Below are 27,671 nucleotides of genomic sequence, written 5' to 3'. Positions count from 1 at the left end.
TTCTCTCCCAGCTGAGCTGACTTTCCTTCCTGTGAATAGACGAAGGCTGGTGTCGGTGTTTGTAACAGCCTGAGCCTGCTCTTACTCAAGCTGGTTTTCTCACCTACCCTGTCTCTCTCTCTCTTGCTCTTGCATTTTTATTGCCTGGGTAAAAGTGGTGGCTGACAGAACAGAACAAAACACAATGTACTGGCTTCTGCAGCCTACAAGCTCGCGTCTCCATATTTCTGCCTGACCCACATCTATTTTTATACACCTGCAAGTCTTCTTGATATTTCTCCGGTTCGGGCTTTCCAAACAGAGCTTAGCTGTAGTTTGATTATTTGGACCCTTTGCGCAAGGTTTGGGCAGAAAGTTTTCTGATGCTGTCACAAACCACAGATCTCAAGCGGTGTTCAGGTACAGTGTCAAGGTCTACTTCTGCTCCTCCTCCAAATAACAACTCCATGGGGCTTTAAATTTTGTGCCAGGAGACGTAGTTCTCACTGTGAAAATGGGGGAGGCGGGGGGGAACCCTGGTACGAAAATTTCCAAACACAGTGGAATGTTTTTCTCCTATTTTCCCCCCTTTACCCCTAAGACTCAAGGGTTTGTCAACACTCAGATCCCACAGCCAATGATGAATTTCTTGATTATACAAAAGCTTTCTTAATCACCCTTACAAAGTCATATTAATCTTTAATTTCTAAAGCCATTCATGTGTCCTTCCGTGTGTGTGTTTCCATTAGATGAACATGGCTGTGTCTACTTAGATATCAAAACAGCTGGTTGAAAGGTGAAAAATGAAGTTATATTTTAGGCACATCCATTTATTCCAAACATGGTGATATAAATACAGGTTGCAAACTATTAATAAAGGAGTTTGGAAATGCTTTGTTTAGAACATACACATTTTCATCCAGAGGCTGCACTTAAGTGAATTGAGTTCAGAGCTGCAGGCAGGCCTCTGGGCCTCCAGCTGGAAGATTAGGTTCCCACCATGTGTGAAAAGCACACTGAACCAAGCTGTGGGCAACCTGTCCACCTCTAGAAGATGATGGGTACAGCGGCGAGATGAGAGGCATGTGGTTGACAGGCCATTGTTAGCGCCACTTTACAGACAAAGTAACTGAGGCCCAGAGAGTTAAGTTGCCAAAGTCTCATACTAGGAGGCGTAGGGGAGCCAGGCTTCAACTCGGGCAGCCTGGATCCAGGGCGCACGCTCCTAACCACGATGAGCTACTAGCACTAGTTCACCAGTGTATAAACTAGCACTCAGTACAGCTCCCAGCACTTAAAAAACCTCACAAGAAAGGGGGCTGCCACTGCTGTTGTGCTGGCTATTATGCAATCTGTAAGTTTCCACTCTCAATGATAGGATGACTTCAGTGGACCAGGTCAGTCCAGGTGTCGAGCTCCAGGGATCAGCCTACTCAAGCAGCACTTCACCTGGGGGCAAAGCACGGATGCACCAGAGGCTGAGTTAGACTCAGGAGGGTTCACACCTAAAGGCCAAAGGCCTCAACCAATTTGGCAGGTGCTTGCCAATCAACTTAGTAATAAGAATAGTTACCAGTTCTTGGCCACCTCCCATATATCAGGAACTAGGTGTTTTAAGCTGCCATCTTATTTCATCTTCACCATAACTCTAAGAGACAGATAATATCCTCATGTCACAGGTGGGAGAACTAAGGCTCAAAGGAGCTGAGTGACGAGGCTCAGGCCACACAGCTGGTAAGAGGACAGAGCCCCAGTTCAAAGCCAGGTCTCTTAGACTCAGTGCCCACACCGTCCTGGCACCTGCTCCACTCCAGTCACTGGGTAGGTTCATATCAGCCCACCAGGGCTTGGCCGTTTGAACAGAATTGCCTCAAAATCCAGGTCTGCTTCTGAGACTCTCACTAAACTAACCATATGGAGTTGCCCAGATCTCCAGAAAGCCAGGCACAGTCCTATCTCCTGCAATCGACTGTCATGCACCAACATTACCATAAATATCTCTAAAGGAGGGCATGCTACCAGACAAGGAATGCTAACAAAGCAGACAAGATTCTTATGTTCCCTCCCTCTCTCTCTGGAAAGCGTCTGGAAAGAGAAGCTTTCAAAGAACTGAAATCTGGGGGTCAAGTTAATGAGTCCATTTTAGAGACTGAACATATATACATCACCTCAAATTGACATGGCTCCAAGAAGTAACAATATACCTGATTCAGAGCCAGACAGCCTGAGAATGTTCTACAAGTCAGACTTTCCCATGACTAAACTCCTCTCAGCACTGTTCCGTGAGCATATGAAGGGTCTAAAGATTGGTCTCAAGTTTGTTTAGTTTCGTAAATTTTCAAATAACTACTTGATACCCAAGAGACTTGAAAGAATTCACAATGCCTCGCTCAAAGCACCTGACTCACAAATTGAAATTTACTTTATGGATCGCCTCTGTTGTGAAATACATTTATTTCCTTAATTTGTTCAAAGTGAACATTTGGGATGTTGAAGGATTGGTTTCGAATGAAATATGCAAGATCAAGTTGAAAGAGAAGTTCAAAATTTGCACATCTTTAAATGCAACTACTGATGTATGTGCGAGACACCGTCATGATTAGTGTCTGAATCACAAATATTGCAAGACTGAGATAACAGGCTTTGATTATAGCATGAGGTGTAGAGACTGCTACAGAAATAACCTGAAATGTTAAAGAGGGAGATATTTTTGATTAGAGACATTCAGGCTCATAGTTTTGAGGTCACTGGACTCAAAAGAACTCATTGTTTTATTTTTCTGGAATGCACTAGTTTGGTGAAATTATTTAATAATTAGAATACAGGAAAAGAAACAAAAATTATTTTCTTGCATAAGGACAAAAATGTAAGTTTCGGAGTTTTTATTTAAATACTTTTTATGTTCGGAAAGCTAACGTTGATCAAAGCAGGGGGTTGCTCTACTTTTCCAGCTGCCCCACCTGTGACTGGGGCAGATGTAAGGGATAAGGATGGGAGTTCAATTCAGGGGAGAAAAAAAAAAGCATATTTAGGTCTTGGAGCCAAGCCACGTTCTCCAATCCAGCTTTTCAATTGGGTTAGAACCTGGAATGGCCCAAGGATGATCTCCAGCAACACGGACCAGACATCAAAATATCACTGGATCAACCATTAAGGCCAGGAATTGATAAAGAATGATCAAATTCAGCTGTTCAGTAGTGTGAGGTCACCAGCATTATCAACGACTCAATCTAGTGTGAACCAACCAATCTACAAAAACAAAACAAAACGAGACAAAACAACCCTCCCCCACCCCATTTTTTCTTTTTTGTTTGTTTGTTTTGTTGCTGTTTTTTGCTAAGAAGCCAATGGGAGAAAATTCATTTTTGTCAGCATGTTTAGTTTCGTTTGTCATTGTTAGAATGTGTGAGGTATGATGCTGGCCTGTCCAAGTTCACTGCCTTGGGCCAGGTGTGGCCATAGAGAAATAAGACCAGCCTCCCAGGATGAGAGTTTAGGTCATTGCTGTAGCCACAGCTCATCTGCTCTGATCCATGAACACTAGTGAGCAGCAAAAGCCTAAACGATGTTTGGAGTTGATACAGCACCTCACTTAATGATCTGTGTATATAATTCTCTTTGGGTGCTTTTATCATGCAGAAAATGTGCAGAAATATTTTTTGCCTTAGGGATAAAAGAGTAACTCAAATGAGCAATGCATCACTTGGCTAGGTGTGAGAGGTATCCTTTTTTGATGTACTGATAGTTTCCCTGTCTAAGCGGTAGACGGCACAGGAATACAGGAGTGTTATGAGTTAAAATTAGAAGCATCAGGCAGGATGAGAACTGGCAGGAACTGAGGACCAATGAAAAGCCCAACAGAGCAAAGATCTATGGAGCCCAACAGATCAAAGTTTCAATCCTACCCCCCACTGTGAACCTCACACAAGTCACTTAGGTTTAGTGAGCCTCCGTTTCCTCATCTGATAAATAAAGATAACCATAGCTTCTTGCAGGGGTAAATCATTTTGGGTGGGTAACGCTTTAGCACGGTGTCTGGCACATAGTTGGCACTTGGTAAATGCACAACTACACCTAAATCTCCTTTGGGATTTGATAGGGCAATGCTATCCAATGGTATGCAGTTGTCAGTGGTCTTTAGGGCGAGATGAGGTTGGGCAGCCTAATTCTTACTTCATATTTACATATCATGGTCTGAGGCAGACTCTCAAGTCCTTGAAGGAAAAGAAAAGAACATCACCACATTTTGCTCAGGAAAGTTTGCCAGAGGTGAATCCCAAAGTCAGAAACTAACCGCAGGGAGCATAATGGCTGAGAAAGCCCCTCCCCTACGCTCGGGACATGCCTGGCCCGACACTGCCCTCTGCTGGTGGTCACAATAATCACCACCACCACCACCCACAACCTCACCCAAGGTGGTGCTGAGAGCCATGCGCCTGTGCCAGCCTCCTATTTTGTTTTCACATCTCATGGTTGGAAGGCACCCCATGATTCTTAGAGCTGCTTGTGAAGATGCTGAACCTGCCAAGTATCCAGGCCGAGGCAGGGAGCGAGGCCAGCGGGGTCCGGTGGCCGCGCACCCAGGGCAATCCTTTGAGTCGCTGCAGCAAACGCAAACCCCGCAACCTGCGAAACCCAGAGCGATCTCCTTGTGTGGACTTGACTAAGTCTCATATTGTGTTTCCATGTCCTCATCCACCCTGCTCCCAATCCTTGTTTAGTTTCTTTTCAGGATTTGCTTCTGCTTGGTATTTTATTATCCTTAACTCCAGCCCTTTATCACCCTTCTCTTCTTTTATCTTTCCAAAGTCAGTGATTTGTTTTTACCCCAGTTTGTAATGGTCACTTCAGTGGACACTTAACTTACCTAGTACATCTTTGTCCTTCTAGGAGCAGCTACCCCTGCCTCTTGGAAAATGCCTTCTCCCTTACCCCAACGTGGTCCATTCAGGAGCTTATATGACTGACGTCTCTGACCTCTAACTATAGTGAGTGGGAATATGTCCCAAGCTGTGCCACCCCGTGACCCTCAACACACATACACAGTGACAGGTGTTCCAGGATCCAGCCTGGGAAGGTCAGAGTCCTCATTCTTCGTGCTGGGAGAACTCATTCATTTTGGTGGCCAAGCTGGGAAGAAATGCTCCCGGTGTAAAGACATGCTTCCTGGGAGAAGAATATCGGGCTGCAGCAAGGCAACTGTCAGCCACAGGAGGGAGCAGCAGCGATGGATGGGGAAGGTGCGTCCTTGGTTCTGCTCCCAGCGCCACTTGTGTCTCTGCGCCCATGCAGGAGCCACCAGAGCCTTCTCTCTGCCTAGAGTACCAGGCTTGCACGTCTTCGTTCTCAAAAGTGTCTTGATTTGCACAGATTTTAAATGTCACCAAATCTCCCCATAAAGACAAACATAGCAAAACAACATCCCAAGGACAACCTCTACAACAAAACTAAGTGACAAAGTATCCTTATAAATGTCAAGGGAAAAGCCTGTGGGACAACCCAACCTGCTCTAAGGAGCCACATGACCTTAGCCTCTGTATGGGGCAGCAGAGGGTGAGCAGTCGTGACCCTCTTTAAGAATGCCAACACCTTGAGACCCTTTACACTCATCTCCCTCTCCCAACTCACGTGACACCTTGTCCTAATTTGGGTTTTTGTTAAAAAGTAGTATTCTTGCCAAAAAAAAAAAGTTTAACTTGAATCTAACAAGGAAGGAAAATCAGACAAATCCAAAATTCCTCCAGTTTACAAGATAGCTGGCTGGGCTCTTCAAGAATGTCAACATCATGAAAGTCCAAACAAAACAAAAAGGCAAGGATATTACTCTTAGTGGAGAGAAAAGAAATATGGCAGCCAAATGCACTGCTTGGACCTTGATTAGATTTTTATTTCAAAAAAGTTATAAAAGATAATTTTTTGGCAAATGATAAAATCTGAAAATAATTGTGGTTCTATAGGAGCGTATTCTATACATGCTGAATTATTCAAGGGTGAAGTGTCATGATGTGAGCAATTCACTTTCAACTGGTTCAGCAAAAACAAAAACAAAATAGTAATCTACAATTCTCAAGTGAAAATAAAGTGAATGTTCCAAATGTTAGTGATTAAAGAATCAAATGAAGGGCACACAGATATTCACTATTTCAATGTTACTGTAGCTTTGAGATTTTTTTATTATAAACACTTGGCTTATATCCATATGATGGAATGCTATTCAACAATAAAAAAAAGGAACAAACTATGGACATATGTGAATGAACCTCAAAAATATTATACTCAATAAATGAAGCAAAACTGAAGAGACCACATATTGAATGACCTCATTTATGAGCACTATCCATAAAGGCAAAGGTAAAAATACATAAAGTAGATTAGTGGTTGTCTGTGCAGAGGTGGTAACAAATCAAAATTAAATGAATGTGCCTGGGGAATCAGACCTCACAAGGATGAGACCACCAAGGTGAAAAGAGAGAACAAGAAAAGGAGAACAGTGACCAAACTCTGAGGAGCTGCAATGTAAAAAGAGAAGAGAAGTCAATGGAAGTTACCAAAAGGTGAGGTTGAGAGGAGGGAGAAAACTTAGAACCCCAATAAGGAGATAGTTTCTAGAAAAGAGGAATGGTCAACAGGTGGAACACCACAGAGAAATCTTGAAAGATGTCATTGGATCTGGCTATTAGAAGGTCTTGGATGAACTTAGGAATAGCTGTTATGGTAAAAGGACGACATCAAAAGTCAAATTGCAGTTCCTACATTTGCCCAACCCTGGTCTAAGCTGAAGCTTCCTAAGAACCTCCCTGCTTCCTCCTTACGCTTGTTGCTCTGCATTTCCCATGCTGCCGTAGCCAGAGTGATCTTTCTAAAATGAAAGTTATATCACATGGATCCTCTACTCAAAACCCTCCAAAAGCATTTCCTACACTAAGAATAAGACCCAAAGTCTGCACCATGACCTACAGGGACCTGACGTGGCCTTGTGTTAGCTCAGGTCCTTCAAGAAGGAGACACTGAGACACTGAGATGAGATTAGACATGCATGAAATTTACTGGGGGAAGCATCTGTTACAGATGAAGAGGAGGAAGCAGGACTATAGGAAAATCTTTCATATGTGAAGGTCTGACATTTGTGAAAGGAGATAGAGAAGGAAGGGATTGGGTAGAAGGACCTTTGCAATTCTAAGAAATTTTGGGCAGATTGATGGGGGGTCCTTCAGCCAAAGTCACCCATTAGAGGAATGGGCCTGCACTAGGACCCCTACCTTGTTCAGTCATTGGCTAGGCTTAGTCTGGGAGAAATGAAGCTTTGGCACCAATCAGTGGTGGCAGCAGCTGGGGCCATGGGTTAACTATGCTCCCAGCAGCAGGAGATCTGAATGGTGAATTTTCATACCACTTGGTACCTCTTAGACCTCATCTGCTGCTCTCCCCATCACTCACGTTTGATCTAAGTACTCTGGCTCTTTGCTGTTTTTCCAGCATCATGAGCATGTACCTGCCTCAGAGCTTTTATCCTTGCTGTTTCCTCCACCTGGAATGCTTGACTCTCAGATATCTTCATGGCCAGCTCCCTTACTTTCTTTAGGTTTCTGCTCAAATTCCGTCTGATCAGAAAGGCATTTCCAGACCACTCTATGTAAAATGGCGCCGTCATCACTCTTGGTGCCCTTAACCTTCTTGAACATTTCCATAGAATGTATCACTACCTGACATTATTTATAGCTATTTATTTATTTTTGTCTGTGGCACTTCACAGGAATATACGTTCAATAAGGGTAGAAACTTTGCCTTGTTTTGTTCATGCGTGTCTCCAGTGCCTAGAGGAGTGCATCTCCGGGCTCATGAATGATCCTGGATCCTTTTTGAATACATGTTAAGTAAGTGATGAACACCTCTTATGTCCACAGAGCAAGTGCTCTGAGAGTGCTCCTTTAATGAACGAATGAATCAATCACTGTTTCAGGAGCTGGGGATACAACACTGAACAAGACAAAGTCCCCGCTGTCATGCAGCATACATTCTTTAATAAAAACAAAAGATTGACTGTTGGCTGCTAGAGTCTAACAGATCATTTATGGAAGCAGAGGTATCTTGTCCTAACTTCATTTAAGTGAACTTTAAAGGAGCATGCTGGTATAGGAGACTTTCCCAGGAAAGAATATAACACAGGCCATGGGTTTAACAAGCCCAGTGGCCTTTGTTTTTATTCTTGTGTTTATGTTTCAATTCTAGAAGTCAAGCATTGGTTTACACTGTGCTTGAAGCCTTTCCCAGTGGTGTCTCCTTACAAAAACATTATCTGAGCTTGGCTTCTGTGGGGTAAATTCTGAGACTTATAAAACAAACATTTTCTTAAAATACCAACCCTATTCTATTTAACAGAATCAAACATTGTCTGAGGTTTTTGTCCAAGAAAGTCATTGCTTCACCAACTGCCATTTTTACTCCTCCCAATATCATCTAAAGATCTGGGAGCCCATGCTCTGTGTCATCGGTAGACACATGACAAGAAGCTTCCATCCTGAAGCTGAATTTTGGCCACTGCATGTTTGCTGGTGGTCTCTGGGAACCCCCTCTATGGGATTATAGAAAGGCATCTCATGTAAGACATAAAAAGAATGCAGAAGAAGCCACATGTGAAAACGAATGCCAAGGAGTTCCGGGGGTCTGAAAATTTAGGACAAATTTACCTTCAAGGAGACACAATTCTTATGAGAAAAGATTAGGAAAATATCTTGCCAATTACATGGTGGAGACATCTCAAAATATAAGTATCAGACCACAAACATGAGATTCATTGTTAATCCTTTGGGGTCACTGATAAGTCCCTTTTTGCATTGCATGGGTTTCCTTATGTGATAGAAGAGGTACTACTGATTACTATGTAGAAGTCAACCTCTGCTCTTATTAACACTTGGACTTGAAACCAAATAGGTCTAGAAAGATTGATAGAAATCAAAATGATGGATAAGGTGATTAAGCAAGCACATATATTTGCCAATCTTTTAAAACTTAATTTCCTGGACTTTCCATTCGTGACCCATCAGGGTGGCCACTTGGGCTGTCAGGATGTTTCAAGAGGCTGAGGCTTGGAACACAGCAGCTCTGCATGCTGAGTGGGCCAGGCGGCCTGTCTGGAAAAGTGGATTGGAATTGATACAATAAATAGTTCCTCACGGTTATGCCAGGGATTTTTCCCCTCAGCCACCCTCCTTTCATGACTCTTTGTGAGGGTTATTCCAGTGAAGCTGGAGGGGAATGGAGCCCATTAGATATTTCCTAAAAAGACTTAAACTTTGTTCTTCAGGGAAATTGGTAGTGAAGGATGTGATTTTAAATAGAAATTTCTGGCCTAGGTTTCTAATCCTCAAAATCCTACCTCGAGCCAGACCATTTTCCCGCTTTTAAAAATCATAACGCTGAGTCTTAACAGGGTGAATAGCATGTGTAAAAACTAAATTCATGCTTTTAAAGTGAATGTACGGACGTGTGGCTTCCAATGCTAACCAGCACTGCAGCTCCAGTTCGGCTCAGCAGCGATGGCCATGAAGAGGGGCCACGGGATCAAATAACCACTTAGCCTTTCCTTTGACGTAAGCCGAGGTCAGACAGTTTAGGGGGGAGAAGACCAGAGGCGATCACGACAAGAGATTAAAAAAATAAATAAATAAATAAATAAAGAGGACTTTGCCATAGCGTTTGAATTCACTTCTTGGAGCCCTTACCCCCCCACCCCCACCCCTCCCTCCTTTGGTCAGAAAAGAAATGTGAATCCAGAAAGGCTTTGAGGCCACAAAGTTTAGGTACCACCAGAGCCTGGACTAGAACCCGCGTCTCTTACTTCTAGCCTATCACTCTCCTCACACAGGTATCATCAGGAGACAGAGATGTGACCAGGCCAAAGCCCAGGATTGACATGTGAACACCGAGAGGAAGGGGACACATGTGAGGGGAGAGGTGGTGGGACCTGGCAATGCACTGAAAATATATGAAATATGGCTAAGTGAAATACAAGGTAGTGTTGTTTGGCAGACGCATTGCCTTTTTATTTCAGCTTATTAAGAAATTCATATTCTCCTGCTGACCACGAAAACGCCTGGAAGTGGAAGCCGGACTAAAACAGGAGACCTTCCTCGGCACACCACACCGCCTGAGGGAACTGTCGTTTCTGAGAACTTTTCCAGACTCTCACTTATATAAATGGCTTAAACTCCCAAACCTAAAATCTCTTGGGAATGTGAAAGAAGTTGTTTCAAATCACCAGAGCACTGGATTACTCACCAATTTGGAATTTAGTGAAAATGAAAACCGTAAGAGTTTTAAGTTGGGTGTCTATGTGCCTCTTAAAATATTTGACCGAGTTTGCAAAAATACTTAATTATACCCATTTCTGCTTCGCATTCCTAAATCCTGGGTTGGGTGTAGACTGGCACTGGTGAGAAGAGAGCGAAGAGCATCATAGAGCTAAGTCTGAGATGATCGTGGACTCTTCCATTGGGGATTTTCATCTGCTGGAAGCCTAAAAATGTCCCCCTGGACAGACTGGCAGCAGGAACGCCTCTTCTGGTAGGAGTGGGGGTGGGATGAGAAGAGAACAGTTTAAAAAGACCCTGATTGAGTATTTGGGATAAAGCAGTTTCCGAATAACTTTAAAACAAATACAAAGAGTCATTTATTGAGTCCCTACTGTGTGCCAGTGTGCCTGAGACACTTCAATGGGAGGTAGGATGACTAGGACCCTGCCTTCTTCGGGACCATTGTCCCCTCCCAGGCCCTCAGAACCAAGTATAATTAGAAACAATCAGTCCAGAGCTACATCTCGGTGACTTGGGTCAGTACCCCAGATGTGGCTTATCAAAAAGAGGCCTGTTTAAACCATTCCTCACAAGGGTTCAGCCTTGGCCATTTGAGATAAGTAGCTAAATGTGTGAGGTTGAATCCTCTCTTTTATACTCAACCCCAGAAACGCTTATTGTTCACATTGTCCATTGAGACACACAAAGAAGGGATTAAAAACATAGTTGCCCATGAGGTCGCTCGGTCTGGAGGAAGCCTGGAAAGGCAGAGACGCATGCACTATGGGTGTCTGTGTGTGGGCATGTGCCACATGCACAATGCAACTGTGAGACCACTGTCTGAGGCAGAGACACTTAGGTGGCTGCACAGTATGGTGCTGCCCGCTGAGCCACTTCCTGGAAAGCAGGAAAGGAGAGGCAGTATGATGTCACGGGAGGAGCACAGGATTTTGTACTGGTGGCTCTGCCATTTATGGGCTCTGTGATCTTGAACAAGTCATTGCATATCTCCCAGCCTCGGTTTCTTCATCTGTAAAATGGAGATGATTATGCCTGCCTTACAGGGTTTTATGAGGATGGGTTGAAATGGTATTTGACAGCACCTAGCATGGAACATTACCGACATATAGACATAAACACTGTAGACATTTGGACATTTGGGAAATGTAAATTCTGCCCCCAGGTTGACTGAATCTGGCTGCTTATAACAAGGGAAGACAATAGGAGTGCTGCAGAGATATAAGCCATCCACTGTCTTCTCAGATTCCAACTCTACACAGCCAGAGGTGCTGTGGTGAAAATGCCGAGTGATGGATGGGGGGCAGCCATCCTCTGTGCTGGTCCTGATTTCCTCACTTCCTGGTGAGGTGACCTCAGACAAGCCTTTTACCCTCTCTAGACTTAAGTTCTCTCATTTGCAAATTGTCCTTCTGTAACTCCCAAAGTAAAGATCAATAAAAGGTATCGGGATTAGGAAGGTAGAAATAACTGTTTGTATTTGCAGGAAACGTTATCTTGCATATTCTTGTATGCAGAAAATCCTAAGAAATCCACAAAATACTATCAGAACTAATAAACAAGTTCAGCAAGGTAGCCAGACACAAGATCAATGCCCCCAAATGAATTGTGTTTTCATATGCTGCAAAAATGAAATTAAGAAAATAATTCCACTCACAATAACATCAAAAAGAATAAAATGCTTAAAAATATTTAACAAAAGAAGTGCAATACTTGTACACTGAAAACTATAAAGCTTTGCTGAAATAATTTGGAACCCGAATAAATGGAGATATCTTATGTTTATGAATCAGAAGACTTAATATTGTTAAGATGGCAATACTTCCTAAACTATTCCATAGATTCAACACAGTTCCTGTCAAAAACCTAGCTGGGTTTGTTTTGTTTTGGTTCATAAGTTGGCAAGCACACCCTAAAACTCTTTCACAAATACAAGTGATACAAAATAGCCAAAACAATCTTCAAAAAGAAGTACAAAGTGAGAAGAATTACACATCCCAATTTCAAACTTACTAGAAACCTAAGTAATCATGACAGTGTGGTCCTGGCATAAGGATGCCAAAAGGAATACAACTGAGAGCCCAGGAACAAACTAACATTTATAGTCAACAAAAGTGTCAAGATGGGCCAGCCGTGTGGCACGTTGGTTAGGAGTTGGCTTAGGATGACAGCTCTGAGCAGCAGGGCCCCGGTTCGGATCCCACATGAGGGCCAGTGACGCTACACCCTCTATAGCTAAGATGGTGGACAGCAGCTTGACCTGGAGCAGGGCTGCCATGAGTTGCCGGTGATGGTCTAGGCTGCAGTGGGTGGGCTGGCAGCGGGCGTGAGGTTTTGTGAGCTGCTGTGAGCCTCCGGGAGCAGCCATCCAATGACCAGCAAGTGACTGCCTCACCCAGGAAGAGCGCAATGATCACAATACCAACATGGGCCAGTGAAATGATGTCCTCCACAACTGGACTGAAGAACAAAAGAACAGCAACTTGTCTGTTCCCCTTCCCCGATTCCCCAATGCTGTTCCCCTCCCCCAATTCCCCAATAAAATATTTTGAAAAAAAAAGAGTGTCAAGAAAATTTAATGGGAAAGGAATAGCCTTTTCAATAAATGGTACTGGGACACATACCTCACACTATATACAAAAATTAACTCAAAATGGATCACAAACCTAAATGTACGAGTAAGAGCTAAAAGTATAAAACTCTTAGAAGAAAACACAGGAGTAAATCTTCACGATGTTGAGTTAGGCAATTCTATCTTACATATGGCACCAATAGCACAAGTGATAAAAGAAAAAAATCGATAAATAGGAGTTCATCAACATTAAATGCTTTTTCACTTCAAGACATTTCATCAAGAAAATGAAAAGAAAACCACTACCTGGGAGACAAATATTTGCAAATTATGTATTCCCTAACATATATCCCAAATATATAAATAACTCCTACAATTAATAATAAAAAGACAAATAACCCAATTTTTAAAAATTGATAATCGAATTGGAATAGGCATTTCTCCAGTTATCAAATAGCCAAATAAGCGCATTATGTTAAGCATCATCAGTCATTAGGAAAATGCAAATGAAAACCACAATAAAATAGCACTTTACACCTAATAGAATGGCTGTAATAAAAAAGACAATGACAAGTGTTATCAAGGATGCAGAGAAATAGGAACCCTCATACATTGCTGGTGGGAATATAAAATGGCAAGGCCATTTTGAAAAAGTTCGGCAATGTCTCCAAATGTTAAATACAGAATTACCATATGATCCAGCAATTCCACTTCTAGGTACCTAGCCAGGGGGAAGGACAACATGTATCCATACAAAGACTTGCACATGAATGTTCACAGTGGCATTATTCACAGCAGCCGAAAAGTGGAAACAACCCAAATGTTCATCAGCTGGTCAATGAGTCAGCAAAATGTGGTCTATTCATACAATGGAATACTTGTTGCCAATGAAAAGGAATGATGTACTGATCCAACATGGATGAACCTTAAAAGCACTGTGCTTAGTGAAAGAAGCTAGACACAAAAGAACACGTATTCTATGGTTTCAGGTACATGAAATGTCCAGAAAAGGCAAATCTTGAGAAAAAGAAAGTATTATAGATTTGTGGTTGCCCAGAGCTGGAGGTAGGGATGGGGAGCAGCTGCAGGGCACAAGGTTTTGCGGGGGGGGGGAGATGGAAATATTCTAAAGTTATATTATGGTGATCATTGCACACCTCTGTAAATTTACTAAAAGCCATTGAATTGTATGCTTACTCATAAAATGGATGGATTTTGTGGTGTGTAAATTACACCTCAATAAAGCTGTTTATAATAATGTTTAAAGATTAATTGAGGGCCGGCCAAGTGGCGCGATGGTTAAGAACTCGCTTGGGATGCCAGAGGGCCCCGGTTCGGATCCCACATATGAGGGCCAGTGACACTGCCCTCCACAGCTAAGATGCTGAACAACAGCTCAACCTGGAGCTGGGCTGCCGTGAGTCGCTGGCGACGGTGTAGGCTGCAGTCCCTGTGGCAGTGGGTTGCCATGGGCTACCGTATGTAGCCAGCAGCCAGCAGCCAGCGTGAGCGGCCAGCAGCCGCAGTGAGCGGCCGTCCAGAAGCCGGCGACTGATCTGCCTCGCCAGGGAAGAGCGCAATGATGGTGCCAACTTGGGCCAGTGAAGCAAGCGTCCTCCACAACTAGATTGAAGAACAAAACGACAGCAACTTGTCTGTTCCCCTTCCCCCAATTCCCCATCACTGTTCCCATCCCCCCAATTACCCAATAAAAAAAAAATCTTAAAAAAAAAAAAAGATTAATTGAGATCACAACTATATAGATCCATATATAGGATCTACTTAGCATATTGAGACTAAGTTGGTCCTCCAGATTCCCCATTACACAGGCAAATGCCATCCTCCAAATCCTGGAAACGCTGAGTTTACCTACACAGCATTTTCCTTCCTTTTTGTCTCCTTACTGGTCTCTAAACCCTATTGCTCTGTACAAATCACCTACCCTAAGGACTGTTTTGTTTCTTACTTTCTTTAATTTTTCTGTTGGCTAATACCAACCATCTCCTATTGGAAACTTGGTCTTTCCTTGATTACTCTGACCCTGTTTGGTTTTTGATTTTCACTTAAGGCCTTTGCTAGAATGGTCTGTAACAGGTCTCACTTCTTCCTTGTCTTCTTTGGTGTCTCTTCTCCTACATTGTGGTCCTTAAATGTAAGCAAGTTCCCCCAAGCTTTCATCTTTCTTTTTCTCTTCTCTTGCTATAATCCTCCCAAGGGGTCTTCATCTACTCATATATTTCCCAACTCTGTGAGGACAACTCTGAAATCTATATGTCCAGGCCATCATGGCTAGTTAAGGAATCACTTGGATGTCTTGCAAGTATGACGATATGAATAACTGATTTAGATACCATATTGAGATATTTTATTGAAATATTAATTAGGCTGTTCTCTTCCTGTATATCCCCTTCCATCATGTTTCAAGCAGGTATGCAGGCCCTTTTGTCTGTGGAGGAGTCTATGTTTCTGGAACAACAGCTGATATTGCCCGCTGGACATACTCCTTCCTTTGGGACTTTTTATCATCTCGAACTGAACCCACTGAAATTGTGAACATGTCTCTGAAGGGAAGTGGAGCAAAGAAAGCACATATGCCTTCGCAAGCAGCAAAGAAAAGAAGAAGGTAGTACGGGCTACATAATTTACAAGACCTAGTGCAAAATGAAAATGTAGAATCCCTTGTCGATAAAGTATTAATAATTTCAAAATGGTGACAGCAGGGCAGGAAAGCAAGCATGGGGCCCGGTATGACTGCATATTTCATACACCCACAAAGATGGTCCTGGTAGAAAGTTTTCCTCTAGACAAGGGAGAGATAAGGAATCAGTTGGTCTGGTGAAAGCAGGAAATGACACATTGTTTGGTGGCAGAATCCCATGGGGAGCACTGACATCTGGGAGATACAACAGGGGAGGCTGGAGTCAAGGCACAAGGTTTTCCAGCTCAGAGCCTCAGAGCCTGGTCTCTGGAGCCACATGGACCAACTTATGGGCATTTGGGGGAAACCAATGACCAGGACTGCTGCCCCAATGCTTTGAGACTATATACGACCCAGGACCTTTCTATAATCCTAGAGGAAGAAGAGAACTCACCCTACTGGATTTCTACTGAACCTGATGAGATGGGGCATCAGAGTCAGATTTAGGTTTATTTCTTTATTGTGGTAAAATATACAAATATAAAATTTACCATTTTAACCATTTTTAATTGTACAATTCAGTGGCAGTAAGTACTTTTACATTGTTGTGCAACCATCACCACCATCCACCTCCAGAACTTTTTATCCCAAACTGAAACTGTCCCATTAAATACTAACTCTCTGTTTCCCCAGCTCTTAGGAACCACCATTCTACTTCCTGTATCTGTGAATTTGACTACTCTAGGTACCTCATATAAGTGGAATCATACAATATTTTTCCTTTTGTGTCTGACTTTTTAGACTTAGAATATTTTCAAGGCTCACCCATATATTTAGAGTTTTTCAAAAGATAATAAAGAAATGCACTATTTCTTGTACACTGAAGTTTGTGAACGTGGATCCACTTTACACAGAGATTAATTCATTAATATTGTCCTAAGACTAGCTTGACTTCTTGCCTGATTCTGAGATTTTTTTTCTCTCTGATCTTCCACACGCAATCAGTCTTGCCAGTCCCTCTCTACTGAGCTGATCAAATCCTTGACCCCAGGTTTATTCTGGCACTGAAGGCTTGACTCCCAAGTTTCTTCATTCTCTCCTTAGACTTGGGTGGCCTCCCTCAAACCCACACTGTACAGAAATGTCAGAGTAATTGTCTCAAAGGCCAGATCACCAGATGCTCCAAATGCTCCCCATTGTTCCCACCCTGCCCCTTGACTTACGCAATGCCATCAGCCCTCAAGGCGCTTCCTCTAGATTTCAACCTGTCCAAATCCTTCAGGCTTCACTCAACTACCATCACCTCAGTGAAACTTCCTTCTTTACCACACACTCTCAGAAATGGTCTCTGCCTTCCCTGTGCCTATTCTATTCAGTCCTATAATTTATATTTATTTTGACATATATTTAGTTGCTCCAGCTTAATTGAAGCTCATTCAAGACAGAGACCATGTTCTGGTCATCTTTAGAACAGCACCTCTCACACAGGAAACGCTCAATACATCCTTGCATGGAGAACGTTCCTATATCAATGTACTGTATGCATATATCACAACATTACATGCTGTAACGACCAAATTCTGTGGTTCAGACAGTAAGTGGTGAAGGAGTTTGTGAACGGATAAAAATAAAATCTCAACGCGCCAACCACCTCTGAAATGTCGCTATCTGAGGGTCAAGGCTTTTTACAGGAGGGGCATCTTATTTTGGCTTGGAAGAGAAAGGTGGAGGGAGGGAAAGTGGAGCATGGGCTGGAGTGAAGTAAAGGGAAGAACTGAGAGTTCCAGAGAGGCCTCCAACAAAATCAGAAGTGACAAGGGAGAAGTAGAGAGGTCATTTTTCAAAATTCCATTCCAAACAGGGGTTTCACAACTAACCACAACCTTGATGATCCCTTTGTTTGAAGGCTAGGAATTAGTTTGAGGTCCACTGTGGGAATCTCCTGGGGTGAATTTTCAAGACTTTATTGTGTAAATAAAGTCATTTTTATTTTCACTTGATTATTTTGGCTTTTAGCTAGATGTTGAAATGCATGTTGACACGGCCTGAGGGTGAATTCTTTGGAACAGGGATTTCCTTATCCGTTCCATCAGAACCTGGTGAGATCATTTAAGAAGCTTAAAGAACAGCCAGTCCTTCATTATCATCCATGGCACTGGGAAGTAGGGAGGATGGCTGAGCTGAGTCCAAACACAAGCCCCAGTCTTCTAAGTGGTTCCACCTCCTCCCTGACCAAATCCTTGATGAAATCTACAAAAAAATTTTTGCTTGAATCTCATGTCAGCTCATACATCTTGGAGATGTTAATGAGAGTGAGAAAATAATCAAAAGTAATCCAGGCAAGGAAGCCCAGCCATGGGAGAGTGGAGCGCTCAGGGCAAAACTGAGAGCTCAGTCAAGGTGGCCAACCTAGATCAACAGGCAGGAAGGGTTGGAAAGGACACCTAGACTTCCATCCCTGTTGCCTAAAGGAGGCCAGACCCCAGCGTGGACTTGGAGACGTGTGCTTGGTGAGCTTCTGACCTTATCTAGCTGCTGAATCTGAATTTTAGGCCTCGGTCTCCAGTTCTGCCTCATGAGACAAATAAATGCATTAGCATTTCTAAGGCATCTTCTGGTTTTTACATTTTGTAGTTCTGAATGCTTTGGGGGGAAATTTTGGATTGGGGTATTGTGGGTTTTGTTACATATTCCCAAGTTCCTTCGCATGTTTTTTTGTGTTATATTTTACGCCGATAAATGCATGCTAAAATGGACTATGAAAATCACACTCAGAAATGTACAGGGTGGTGTGCGCCATGGTTTGGGAGGAGGCCAGCTGGTTAAGCTGCAGGGAAATGGGCCAGACTGAGAGTAACCGGAAACTGAAATTAGACTCCTCCCACTGATTCTAGGAAAACCAGGGACAGCCCTGAATGCTGGGAAGTCCATGATGACAGAAGGAATGTGGCGATGGTGCTGCTGAGGGGACAGGGGAGGAGAATCACATCCAGTGTGAAGATGAAGGAGGGAACTTAGAGGCCTATAGGGTATGCTCAGAAGGAATCCAGAATCCAGTGAGATCAAAACAGGTACAAGAGGGTACCAGTTGTGTGTTAGAGAATTGTGAAACCTCAGCAGATGAGGTTCAGCAACAGACTCTAGAGCCTAGAAGAAAGATAGGTAATGGAAACCTTCAGTGATGGGGTCAGACACAAGTCCAGTTACTGGCACTATACCAGGCCAGTCCAACAAACATGAATCAACTGTCTCTTCTGAGCAAGCATTGGGCCCAGGTGCAGAGACTGCCCACATCCCGATGCTCTTGAGTGTGTGTAAACCAAAAGCAGGGTAGGCTGCTGTGTGGACTGGCCCAGACTGCAGGGGTAGCCTGAGGGACCCACCTGGGGGTGGGAGCCCTTCAGAGGCTGGACACAAGGTGGGACCTGGTAGATTGTCTTTAGTCCTGCTCCTCACAAGGACAGGGGCAGCTCCCACGAGGTGATGGTGTTCACAGATGGTGATAGCAGCCTTAACCATGGGGCTCCTGAGCCCTGGCTGGTTGTTGTGTGCACAACTGCAATACAGACTGAGCAAACCAAATCACAAAACATTACTTTGGGCCCACTAGGTTGGGAAACATCTTTTTAAAAATGCTTTTTCATGTGATTATAATTCCTTAAACCACAAGGCAAGTGCCCTCCCAAAATTCATGTATTGAAACCTAATCCTGAATGTGATGGTATTAGGCTAAGGCCAGGCCTTCGGGAGATGATTAGGTCATGAGGATGGAGACTTCATGAATGGGATTAGTGCCCTTATAACAAGGACCCCAGAGAGGTCTCACCCTCCCTCTGCCATGTGAGGACCCAATGAGAAGATGGCCATCTGCAAACTGGAAGACAGCCTTCGCCGGGACTCGACTATGCTGGCCCCTTGATCACAGACATCCAGGCTCCAGAACTGTCCAAAATAAATTTCCGTTGTTTATAAGCAGCCCAGTCTATGGTATTTTGTTGTAGTAGCCTGAACTAAAAACAGGAAGCTTAATCAATGTTAAAGTGTCTGCTTATTCAACTGAAGATGAGCAAGTTCCACTGGATATGGATGTACTTTTAATTTAATATTTTAAATAGATAAATCATATTATTCAAAAAGAGAGACAACAAGGCAGCTCTCTCACATCTTTGTCTCTCATCTGTCCAGGTGCCACTCCAATAGGAAACCATGGTTCATCATTTCTCATGGATCTCTAAAGATATGCATTCCCTCCATTTTTGTCGGCAAAAATTCTTGGCTGGGCCCTGATGGCCCTGAATGGTGGTATCTCCAGGATGTTTTCTGTCTCCTGCCTTCCTGCGGAGCCTGGCTGGACAAAGAGTGGGAGATAAGCTATTTCCACACCACAGAGCATTTATGACCAGGAACTGGGGGAACATGTGTGAAAAAAATTATAAAATACTGACCACTTACTCACAGTACATGGCCTGACTTCTGGGAACATCTAAGTGACTTGGCAGCATTTTACAGGAGCTGCTGGCGCCAAGAATGAAGACCCTGGTGACTTTCCTGAGATGTTCTCATGTCCTGAAATGATCTTGCCTCACGTATTCTGTCTTTGGTGGGCTCTTGGTATTATTTCTTGCAGGCCAGGGGTGTACCCTAGAGAAATTCCGCTTTCTTTACAAACAAGAACACTGAAGCCCAGAAAGGGAATTCACATGGCCGGCGAGGGGCAGACCTGATGCCTTGGCCCTTCCATAGGTTTTCATTAGTCTGGGATGCAGGGTAGGGGGTGGAGGGGGTGGAAAGCATGTTCTTCTATTGAGTGACCGGAAGCCCAATATTTGAGGTTTACTCCCAAACATCTATATTTGTTTAATGCGTTTGCCTTCAGCCTTTAAAGCAGAATGTTTCTCAGTCCACCTGAAAAAGCCAAATCCTTATACATACGGATAACTTTTAGGGAAAAGTAAACATACTGCACAGCTGGTGGGCTAATTTATTTGATTTGTGTAAAGAATCTGGAAGAAGAGCCCAAGGCCCAGGTCTCCTTAGGCAAACTTTGTGGGTGTCTCACCCACTATATCCACAGACACCGGGACCTCTGTCGGCTGCTTCCTACCCTGCCCTCAGGCCACAGTGTCCTTGTCAGGGGCCATTAGCATCCAGTGGCACTAACTACAGACCACTTTCTTCAAAGGTATAAAAGAAGCCAAAGTGGACCATAACAGGCGAAGAGATGCAGACTGTCACTGACAGCCCATCCCAGTCACCCTTTTCCTCTGCCCCACCATCATCCGTAAGAATCTCCTTGGAACATCACCACTGCATTCCCAGCACCTAGAACATTCCTAGCACACATCCAGCGCTCACTAAGTGCACAGCTAACTGCAGGGCTCCAGTTGCCCAGGCCTCTCATTTTAAAGCAGTGAGTACTCAGAAGTAGGAAGATGATAGAACTTATTCAAAGTCCCAGGGGATCGTGGCAGTCAGGGAAAGAAACCTGACCCCCTGACTCCTTCTCCATGCTTGATCTGGTCCACCAGTACTTTCCACCCTGATGCACATCAGACATTTTGGTTGGGCAACTTGGGGTGAACAGATAAGGCTGTTCATCCCCAAAGTGACTGGGCAGGGGGCCTGTCCTCCTGGCACATCTGTAACCCATGTGTGTTCCACAGAACATAAGTTGGGATGCTATGCTGCAGACGTTTATGTGCATTCTCACAATGACCCCACTTTACCTGCCTGGAACTGGCAATTGCAGAAGTACTTGCTCTTAAAGCCAGGCACCGAGGGCAGAGTTACTTCATAAAGGGATAAAGTATCTGCAGTACCCCTGACCAAGGTCTGTTTATGACATCAGCCTGGCAGCCCTTTGTCCAAATGAGTCTGACCACGCATGGCTCGGTAAGCGCTCTGCGATACCCTTTCTCCTTGCTGTGAAAAGGGCTGAAGATAGGAGTAGGTTATGATCAAGCCTGATATCCAACAGAGCCAAATGCTGCACACAGGACCCAGAGGAGCCTCAAACCTGCCGCAGGTCCCCGCCTGGGAGACACAGACACAATGGCCTTATTCACAGAAGGGGACTCTGAAACATGAGTAGGTGTTGTTTAAAGTCTCTCTGAAATAAATGTTAACATGCTGACTCAGGCTCCCTCTGAATTAATTTTAAATGTCCTTTAACCCATTTTTGGCATAACATTCATGATAAAGCAGTTACTGAGAGCAGAATGGTTCAACCAACTCCCAGAAGCCTTGGCAGGAGGCATATGGTCCTATCAATCAACAATGGGGCAAGGGGGAAGTGAGGCGGGAGAAATCAGCCATGGTTTGGAGACGGCAGTGGCTCCATGCGTGTAAACCTTCTTTAAAAAGGGCTTGCTGTTATTATAATCAAAAGCTTTCACCACATTTTTAAGCGTTACCCACTACCCTAACCATTCCCTTCTTCAGGGGGGTGGGTTTCCAGCAGCTGAATGCCATAGAACAAGAACTCCCTCTCATCACCATGGAAGCCAAGAGAAACATGCTTTTGAAAAAGTGGCACTTCAGTGTAGAGAGGTTTGTTGATGGGAGCTGAAATAATGACGTGCCAGGAGAGATTATTTTTGCAAATTCTTGGAACACAACTTTTCCTCAGGGCATGAGCAGGTTAGTGCCCTTCACAGCTTCTATTGCCCGACACCTCACCTACCCAGCCTGCCTCTTTAGGCAACTTAATCAGGACTCATTACACAGACCACTGTTTTAAGCAGAAAAAATGGAAAGGTGTTGTTAGGGGTCCCTGGGAAGTAAGTGACAACATTTACGCGGAAGTTCATGCAGAGGAGAAGACAGACCTAAGTGTGCGTCTGTGGGAAATAAACTCTACCAGTTGTGTGACAAGCACAGAGATAAGACTGCAGTGACTCCGTGCAAGAAGCTTCATGTACAAGGTCCACTGGTCCACGTACCCAGTCTCTCTTTTACCCCCATAGCTAGTCTAAACTTTTCTGGAACACTCCTTTAAGCTATTGTCTTTGATCCCCAAAAGGGCCAACTCCAAGTATATACCCTACTCCAATTTGAAATCTATTTTGGTGAAAATTTACTTCCCCAAATAAACAGCCCTCCGAGCTTTCTCATCCGTCCTCACTGGAGCCCCAGACTTCTGAGTATCTCAGAGCCTTGATTTAGGCCCCGTTCCTTTTCCTTCTTCCCTTTCACTCCTTACCCAGTCGGCAAATTCTGCCTCAAGGGTGCTTTTCAAATTCAGTTCCTCATTTACAGCCCATCATAAAAAATAGATGCTCAAATGTTTGAAGTGGAAAAGAGGAAAGGAGGAGCTTATTGGATTATCTTTGATTTAGCTTTCAAAGCTTCTATCAAATGAATGTCTTTAAAAAAAAATGCATCTCTCTCTAACTCTCCAACCAACACCCAAGTGGTGAAGGTGTTTAGCGCGTCTTCCCATCTTGTGAATGCTTCTCTGACTTTGCTTGTGCTGTGTCCCTCATATCATCACAGCCTTTATAGAAGTTTTTTCTTAAGACCTGGCTCGAAATTCGTCTCTGAGTAAAAATCTTTCGACTCATCTTTCAATGTTCAGTTCCAGATCCATCTTCTCATGGAAATGTTCAAGACCATTATTACTCCCAATAATAAATCCCTCCCCTGAGTTGTAGACACTCGTCTCTAAGCCATTCATTTTCATTAAGACCCACAAGTTTCTTATAAAATGCAACTGGTACTCATTGAGTGTCTGTGACACATTGCATTAATGTTAAAGATAATTCCTGCGCCCTCTGTGGGAGGATTATACATCCTGGACTTATTGGCATCACGCTTGGCAATAGGATTTGCTTTGGCCAATGAAATGTAAGTGGATGTGACTTGTGAAAACTCTGAGCAGGAGTTTTAAGCATTATCACATTGTTCTACCATTTCCCCTTTGCCACATGAGCAGCATGTCTCATTTAGAAGTTGCTTTTTCAGCCTGCGTTTCAGAATGAAGAGGGAATGGGCAGAGTTATTTCTTAAAGTCTATCTACATGAGTGAGAAATAAACTTTAGTTGTTTTAAGCCTCTGATATAGCTTGTTACTGCAACATAATTTAGCTTAATCTTACTGAGAAAATGTGTACTATGTACAGTTTTTATAATGTTGGCTTTACACAAAGTTTCTCAGTCTGGCCTTACAATAAGCCTAATGGGTAACTTTATTTTCTCTATTCTACTGAAAAATAATATTAAAACTCAAGAGAACTTGTTCCAATTCTGCAAGTTAAAAAGTAACAGAATAGATGAAATTAGGTCTTCCATAGCAAATCCATAGCTCTCTTTACTGTACCACATATTGTGGGTTGAATTGTGTTCCCCAAAAAGGTAGGTTAACGTTTTACCCCTCAGTATCTGTGAGTGTGACCTTATTTGGAAACAAGGTCTTTGCAGTTGTAATTAAATTAAGATGAGGTCATTAGGATGGGGCCTAATTTAATAGGACTGGTACCCTTTATAACAAGAGAAGAGTCACATATTGAGACACACAGGAAGAATGCCATGTGACAAAAGAGACACAGATTGGAGTGATGCAATGAAATATCTATAGACCAAGGGATACCAAGGACTGCTCGTAACACAAGAAGCTAAGAGAAAGGCACAAAACAGACTCTCCCCTAGATAGCATGGCCCTGTCCACACTTTGATTTCAGATTACTAGCCTCCAGAACTGTGAAAGAATAATTTCTCTTGTTTTAAGCCATCCAGTTTGTGGCAATTTGTTATAGCAGCCTTTGGCCACCAATACACCATGACTACTGCAATTTCAGGGCAGAATCACCAAAAATCCTTGGTAATTAGGTTTTGGGGTGGAAATGGTCTGTCAAAAAAAAAAAGAAGAAATAACCTTCATTCTTCAATTGGCAGCCTAATGTCACCATCCTGTCTGTATTAGTTTCCAAGAGCTGTCATAGTCAAGTACCACAGACCAGGTGGCTAAAACAACAGAAATTTATTTTTCACCATTCTGGAGACTAGAAGTTTGAAATCAAGGTGCTAGCAGGGCTGATCTTTTCTAAAGCCTCTCTCCTTGGCTTGTAGACGGCCGTCTTCTCCTTCTGTCTTCACATGGTCTTCCCTCTGTGCCTATCTATGTCCTAATCTCCCCTTCTTATAAGGACATCAGTCATATTGAATTAGGGCCCACCCTCATGACCCCATTTTAATTTAATTACATTTTGAAAGACCCCCCCATCTCTAAATATAGTCACATTCTGAGATATTGAGGGTTAGGACTTCAACTTATAAATTGGGGAGCAGGGGGTGGGGCGGGGGCACAATTCAGCCCATAACACCACGCCATGGTTTCAAATATCTAAGGATGCCTGTGTTGCCAGCCTGGCCACTTAAGCAATCTAGGATGGAGGCTGAGAACACAGTATGGCTCTGCCAGCCCTTCAGGTTGCCAGACCCATCCCTGGGTCCGACGGTCAGGACCACACAAAACTTAGCCTTTGCTGTCCTCTCACAGTTGTGGTTCTGAACCATTTGCCTTTTTCGTGTTTTACTGTCCACTCAGCTTTCTTGGCTTCAGCAATCTTGGCTAGAATTAAGCTTTCTCTCAGGCTATGCTGACAACTAGTGTCCTAATTAAACTTCCAACACCCCAAGCCTTTGATCCCTTACTTGGCATAGCCCCCTTTCTCCTGGGGACTCTCCTTTCAACCCTCTTGCTGCCTCCAACTTTATAGTCAAAATTTAAAATGAGATTGATAGACATGTCTGGAGATATAAAAGATTACTAGACATAAAAGGTAACCAGTTCACCTAAATAACTGTCAATTGCTTAAATAAAACAAAGCATAATTTCAGGTTTTTTCTCCTCATTAGTTTAGGAGTATCTAAAATCAAAATAATAATCAAGTTCTCTGAAACTCTGAATGTTTTAATCATTATTATAATGCTTCCTCATTATAATACATTTTATTTGAAGACGACAGAATAATCAAATCAGTGCTATGATGAAAAATAAGGAGAGCGAGAGAACAGAAAATGATGGAGTGGGGTGGGGTCTTAGGGTGGCCAGGAAAGGCATATCCACTACAGTGATTATGGGAAAGAGATCTGAGAAAAGCAGGAGAGGAAATGTTGGGTCTTTCTGGGGAAAAGCATCGCAGCCAGAAGGAAGAGTAAGTTCAAATGTCCTGAGGTGGCCACATGCCTGGAACAGGTAAGGAAACAAGGGGAATAGTGGTCAGAAATGAGGTCAGAAAAGGGAAAGGTGACCATGCAAGGAAAGTTCTCTAAGGACTTTAGATTTTACCTGGAGTCAAATCATAGTCTACTATAGAGTTTGAACAGAAGAGTAACATGATCAGATGTGTGTTTTAAAAGGACTACTCTGGTTCATACAAGATCTGACAATTAAGTTCGCGAACTTGCCACTGTGCACTTACACTGAAGAAAACATGGCAAAAATTCATCAAATTGTGTGTCAACATCGTCGGCTGACTGTGAGAAGCATAACAGACCAAGTAAACATCAGTAGAGAAACAGTTAGGAAAATCTTAACCAAAAATCTTGGCGTGAGAAAGCTGTGTGCAAAAATGGTCCCGAAGGAGCTCTTGCATCACGACAATGCTCACACGGCACTATGAGCAAGTTTAAAGCCAGTAAACAAATAACTGTTTTGGAACACCCTCCCTTCTCACCTGATCTGGCCCCCAATGACTTCTTTCTTTACCTGAAGATAAAGGAAATATTGAAAGGAAGACAATTTGGTGACATTCAGAACATCAAGGGTAATGCGACAACAAAAGCTCTGATGGCCATTCCCAAAAAAGAGTTAAAGAATTGCTTTGAAGGGTGGACTAGGCACTAGCATCTGTGCATAGCTTCCCAAGTGGAGTACTTTGAAGGTGACCATAGTGATCTTCAGCAATGAGGTATGCAGCATTTTTTCTAGGATGAGTTCGCAAACTTAGTTGTCTGACCGCGTATGTGGAGATAGACTATAAGGCAGAGAGGGTAGTGGGAGCGGGAGCAGGATCTGTTAGAAAGCTCTAGGCAATAGAGGGTGCTGGCTCCAGTCAGGGTGCTGGGGGTGAAGGTGGGAGAAGTAGAAGCTTTGAGATCCATCTTGAAAGTACACCAGCTCGAAGAAAGGGAGGTGAGGAAGATGAGGAGAAACCAATAGAAGGGATCAAGGAGTAGTCAGTAAAATAAGAGGAAACCAGGATAGGACAGTCCTGAAACCTGAGTAAGCTGTCAGGGAGGAGGATCACAGGCTGCACCAAACACGATTTCTGGGCACGAAAATCAAAACCTGAGGACTGACCCTTGACCACTAGGAGATCACTGGTGAAAACAAAAGCATGATTGGACTTTATGTCAGAGAGAATGGGAAGAAGCATGGAGGGCACACCAGATACAATGTATCAGAGGAGGTATCTAAATGTAAGGAAGCTAACACACTGGGGCAAAGGTACCTGTGCAAAGGCTAACCTTGGGGCGGGCAAGGAGAGGAGAGGGAGCCCTGGAGGCTGTGTCCATGCCGCCTGTGCTGTGGGTGTGCAGAGGTCCACGGGCGGCCCCCCAAGTAAAATCTGAATTCTCCAAAAGGCTGAGGATGTGGGCTTTTTTCAAAACATTATTTCTCAGTTCTTTTTGCATTGAGTTCCTTTGGTTCAAGTGACAGCTGGTTTTAATTTAAATCAGCTATTCTCATAAAAGCAAGGAAAAGCATACCTTACCCTGTAATCTTGTACTTCAGAAGGCTAGGTCCTTGGTATCTAGGAAGAATTTGTTTCACATGTAATTTCTAGGACTGCAATAGGAAATATGTTGACACAAATATTAATTCTAAGCAGTTAGTATCCTTGGTTTTGCTTCGATTCCAGTAGAAGATTAATAAAGCACCTTTATTCAGGTTCTTGCTGCCTCCTGGACTGGTCTTGGGGACACCCCCATCCCTGGATCTGAGATCACACGGACAACTTCCTGGGCACTCCAGGACTTGGGTCAGGGCCCTGCCATGTGAGAACTGGGCCTTTGACGCCCACTCTCCAATCTCAGGCCTGCTACTGACATTCTTCAGTGTCTAGAGCAAATCATCCAACCTCCCTGCACTTTACTTAATAGTTTGTAGATGTTGAAATGATAATAACACACTGCATAGCAAACTCATGTCACCATGTGTTCATCTGTT

The 27,671-nt window shown here is 43.4% G+C and overlaps 1 protein-coding gene across 1 annotated transcript in view; it reads right to left on the bottom strand.

Annotated features, from left to right (window-relative positions):
* ENPP6 (ectonucleotide pyrophosphatase/phosphodiesterase 6) overlaps positions 1-7,661 on the bottom strand; it is a 77,363-nt gene extending 69,702 nt beyond the window's left edge. The window contains exon 1 of the mRNA XM_019666938.1: positions 7,553-7,661. Coding sequence (XP_019522483.1) covers positions 7,553-7,661 — 109 coding nt within the window. The remainder of the gene's footprint in view (positions 1-7,552) is intronic.
* Between the last annotated feature and the right edge of the window lie 20,010 nt (positions 7,662-27,671).

The sequence above is a fragment of the Hipposideros armiger genome, unplaced genomic scaffold (assembly GCF_001890085.2).
Source record: "Hipposideros armiger isolate ML-2016 unplaced genomic scaffold, ASM189008v1 scaffold_481, whole genome shotgun sequence".
Lineage (NCBI taxonomy): Eukaryota > Metazoa > Chordata > Mammalia > Chiroptera > Hipposideridae > Hipposideros > Hipposideros armiger.
Note: the sequence above shows the minus strand (reverse complement) of the source record. Positions and strands in the feature narration are given on the sequence as shown.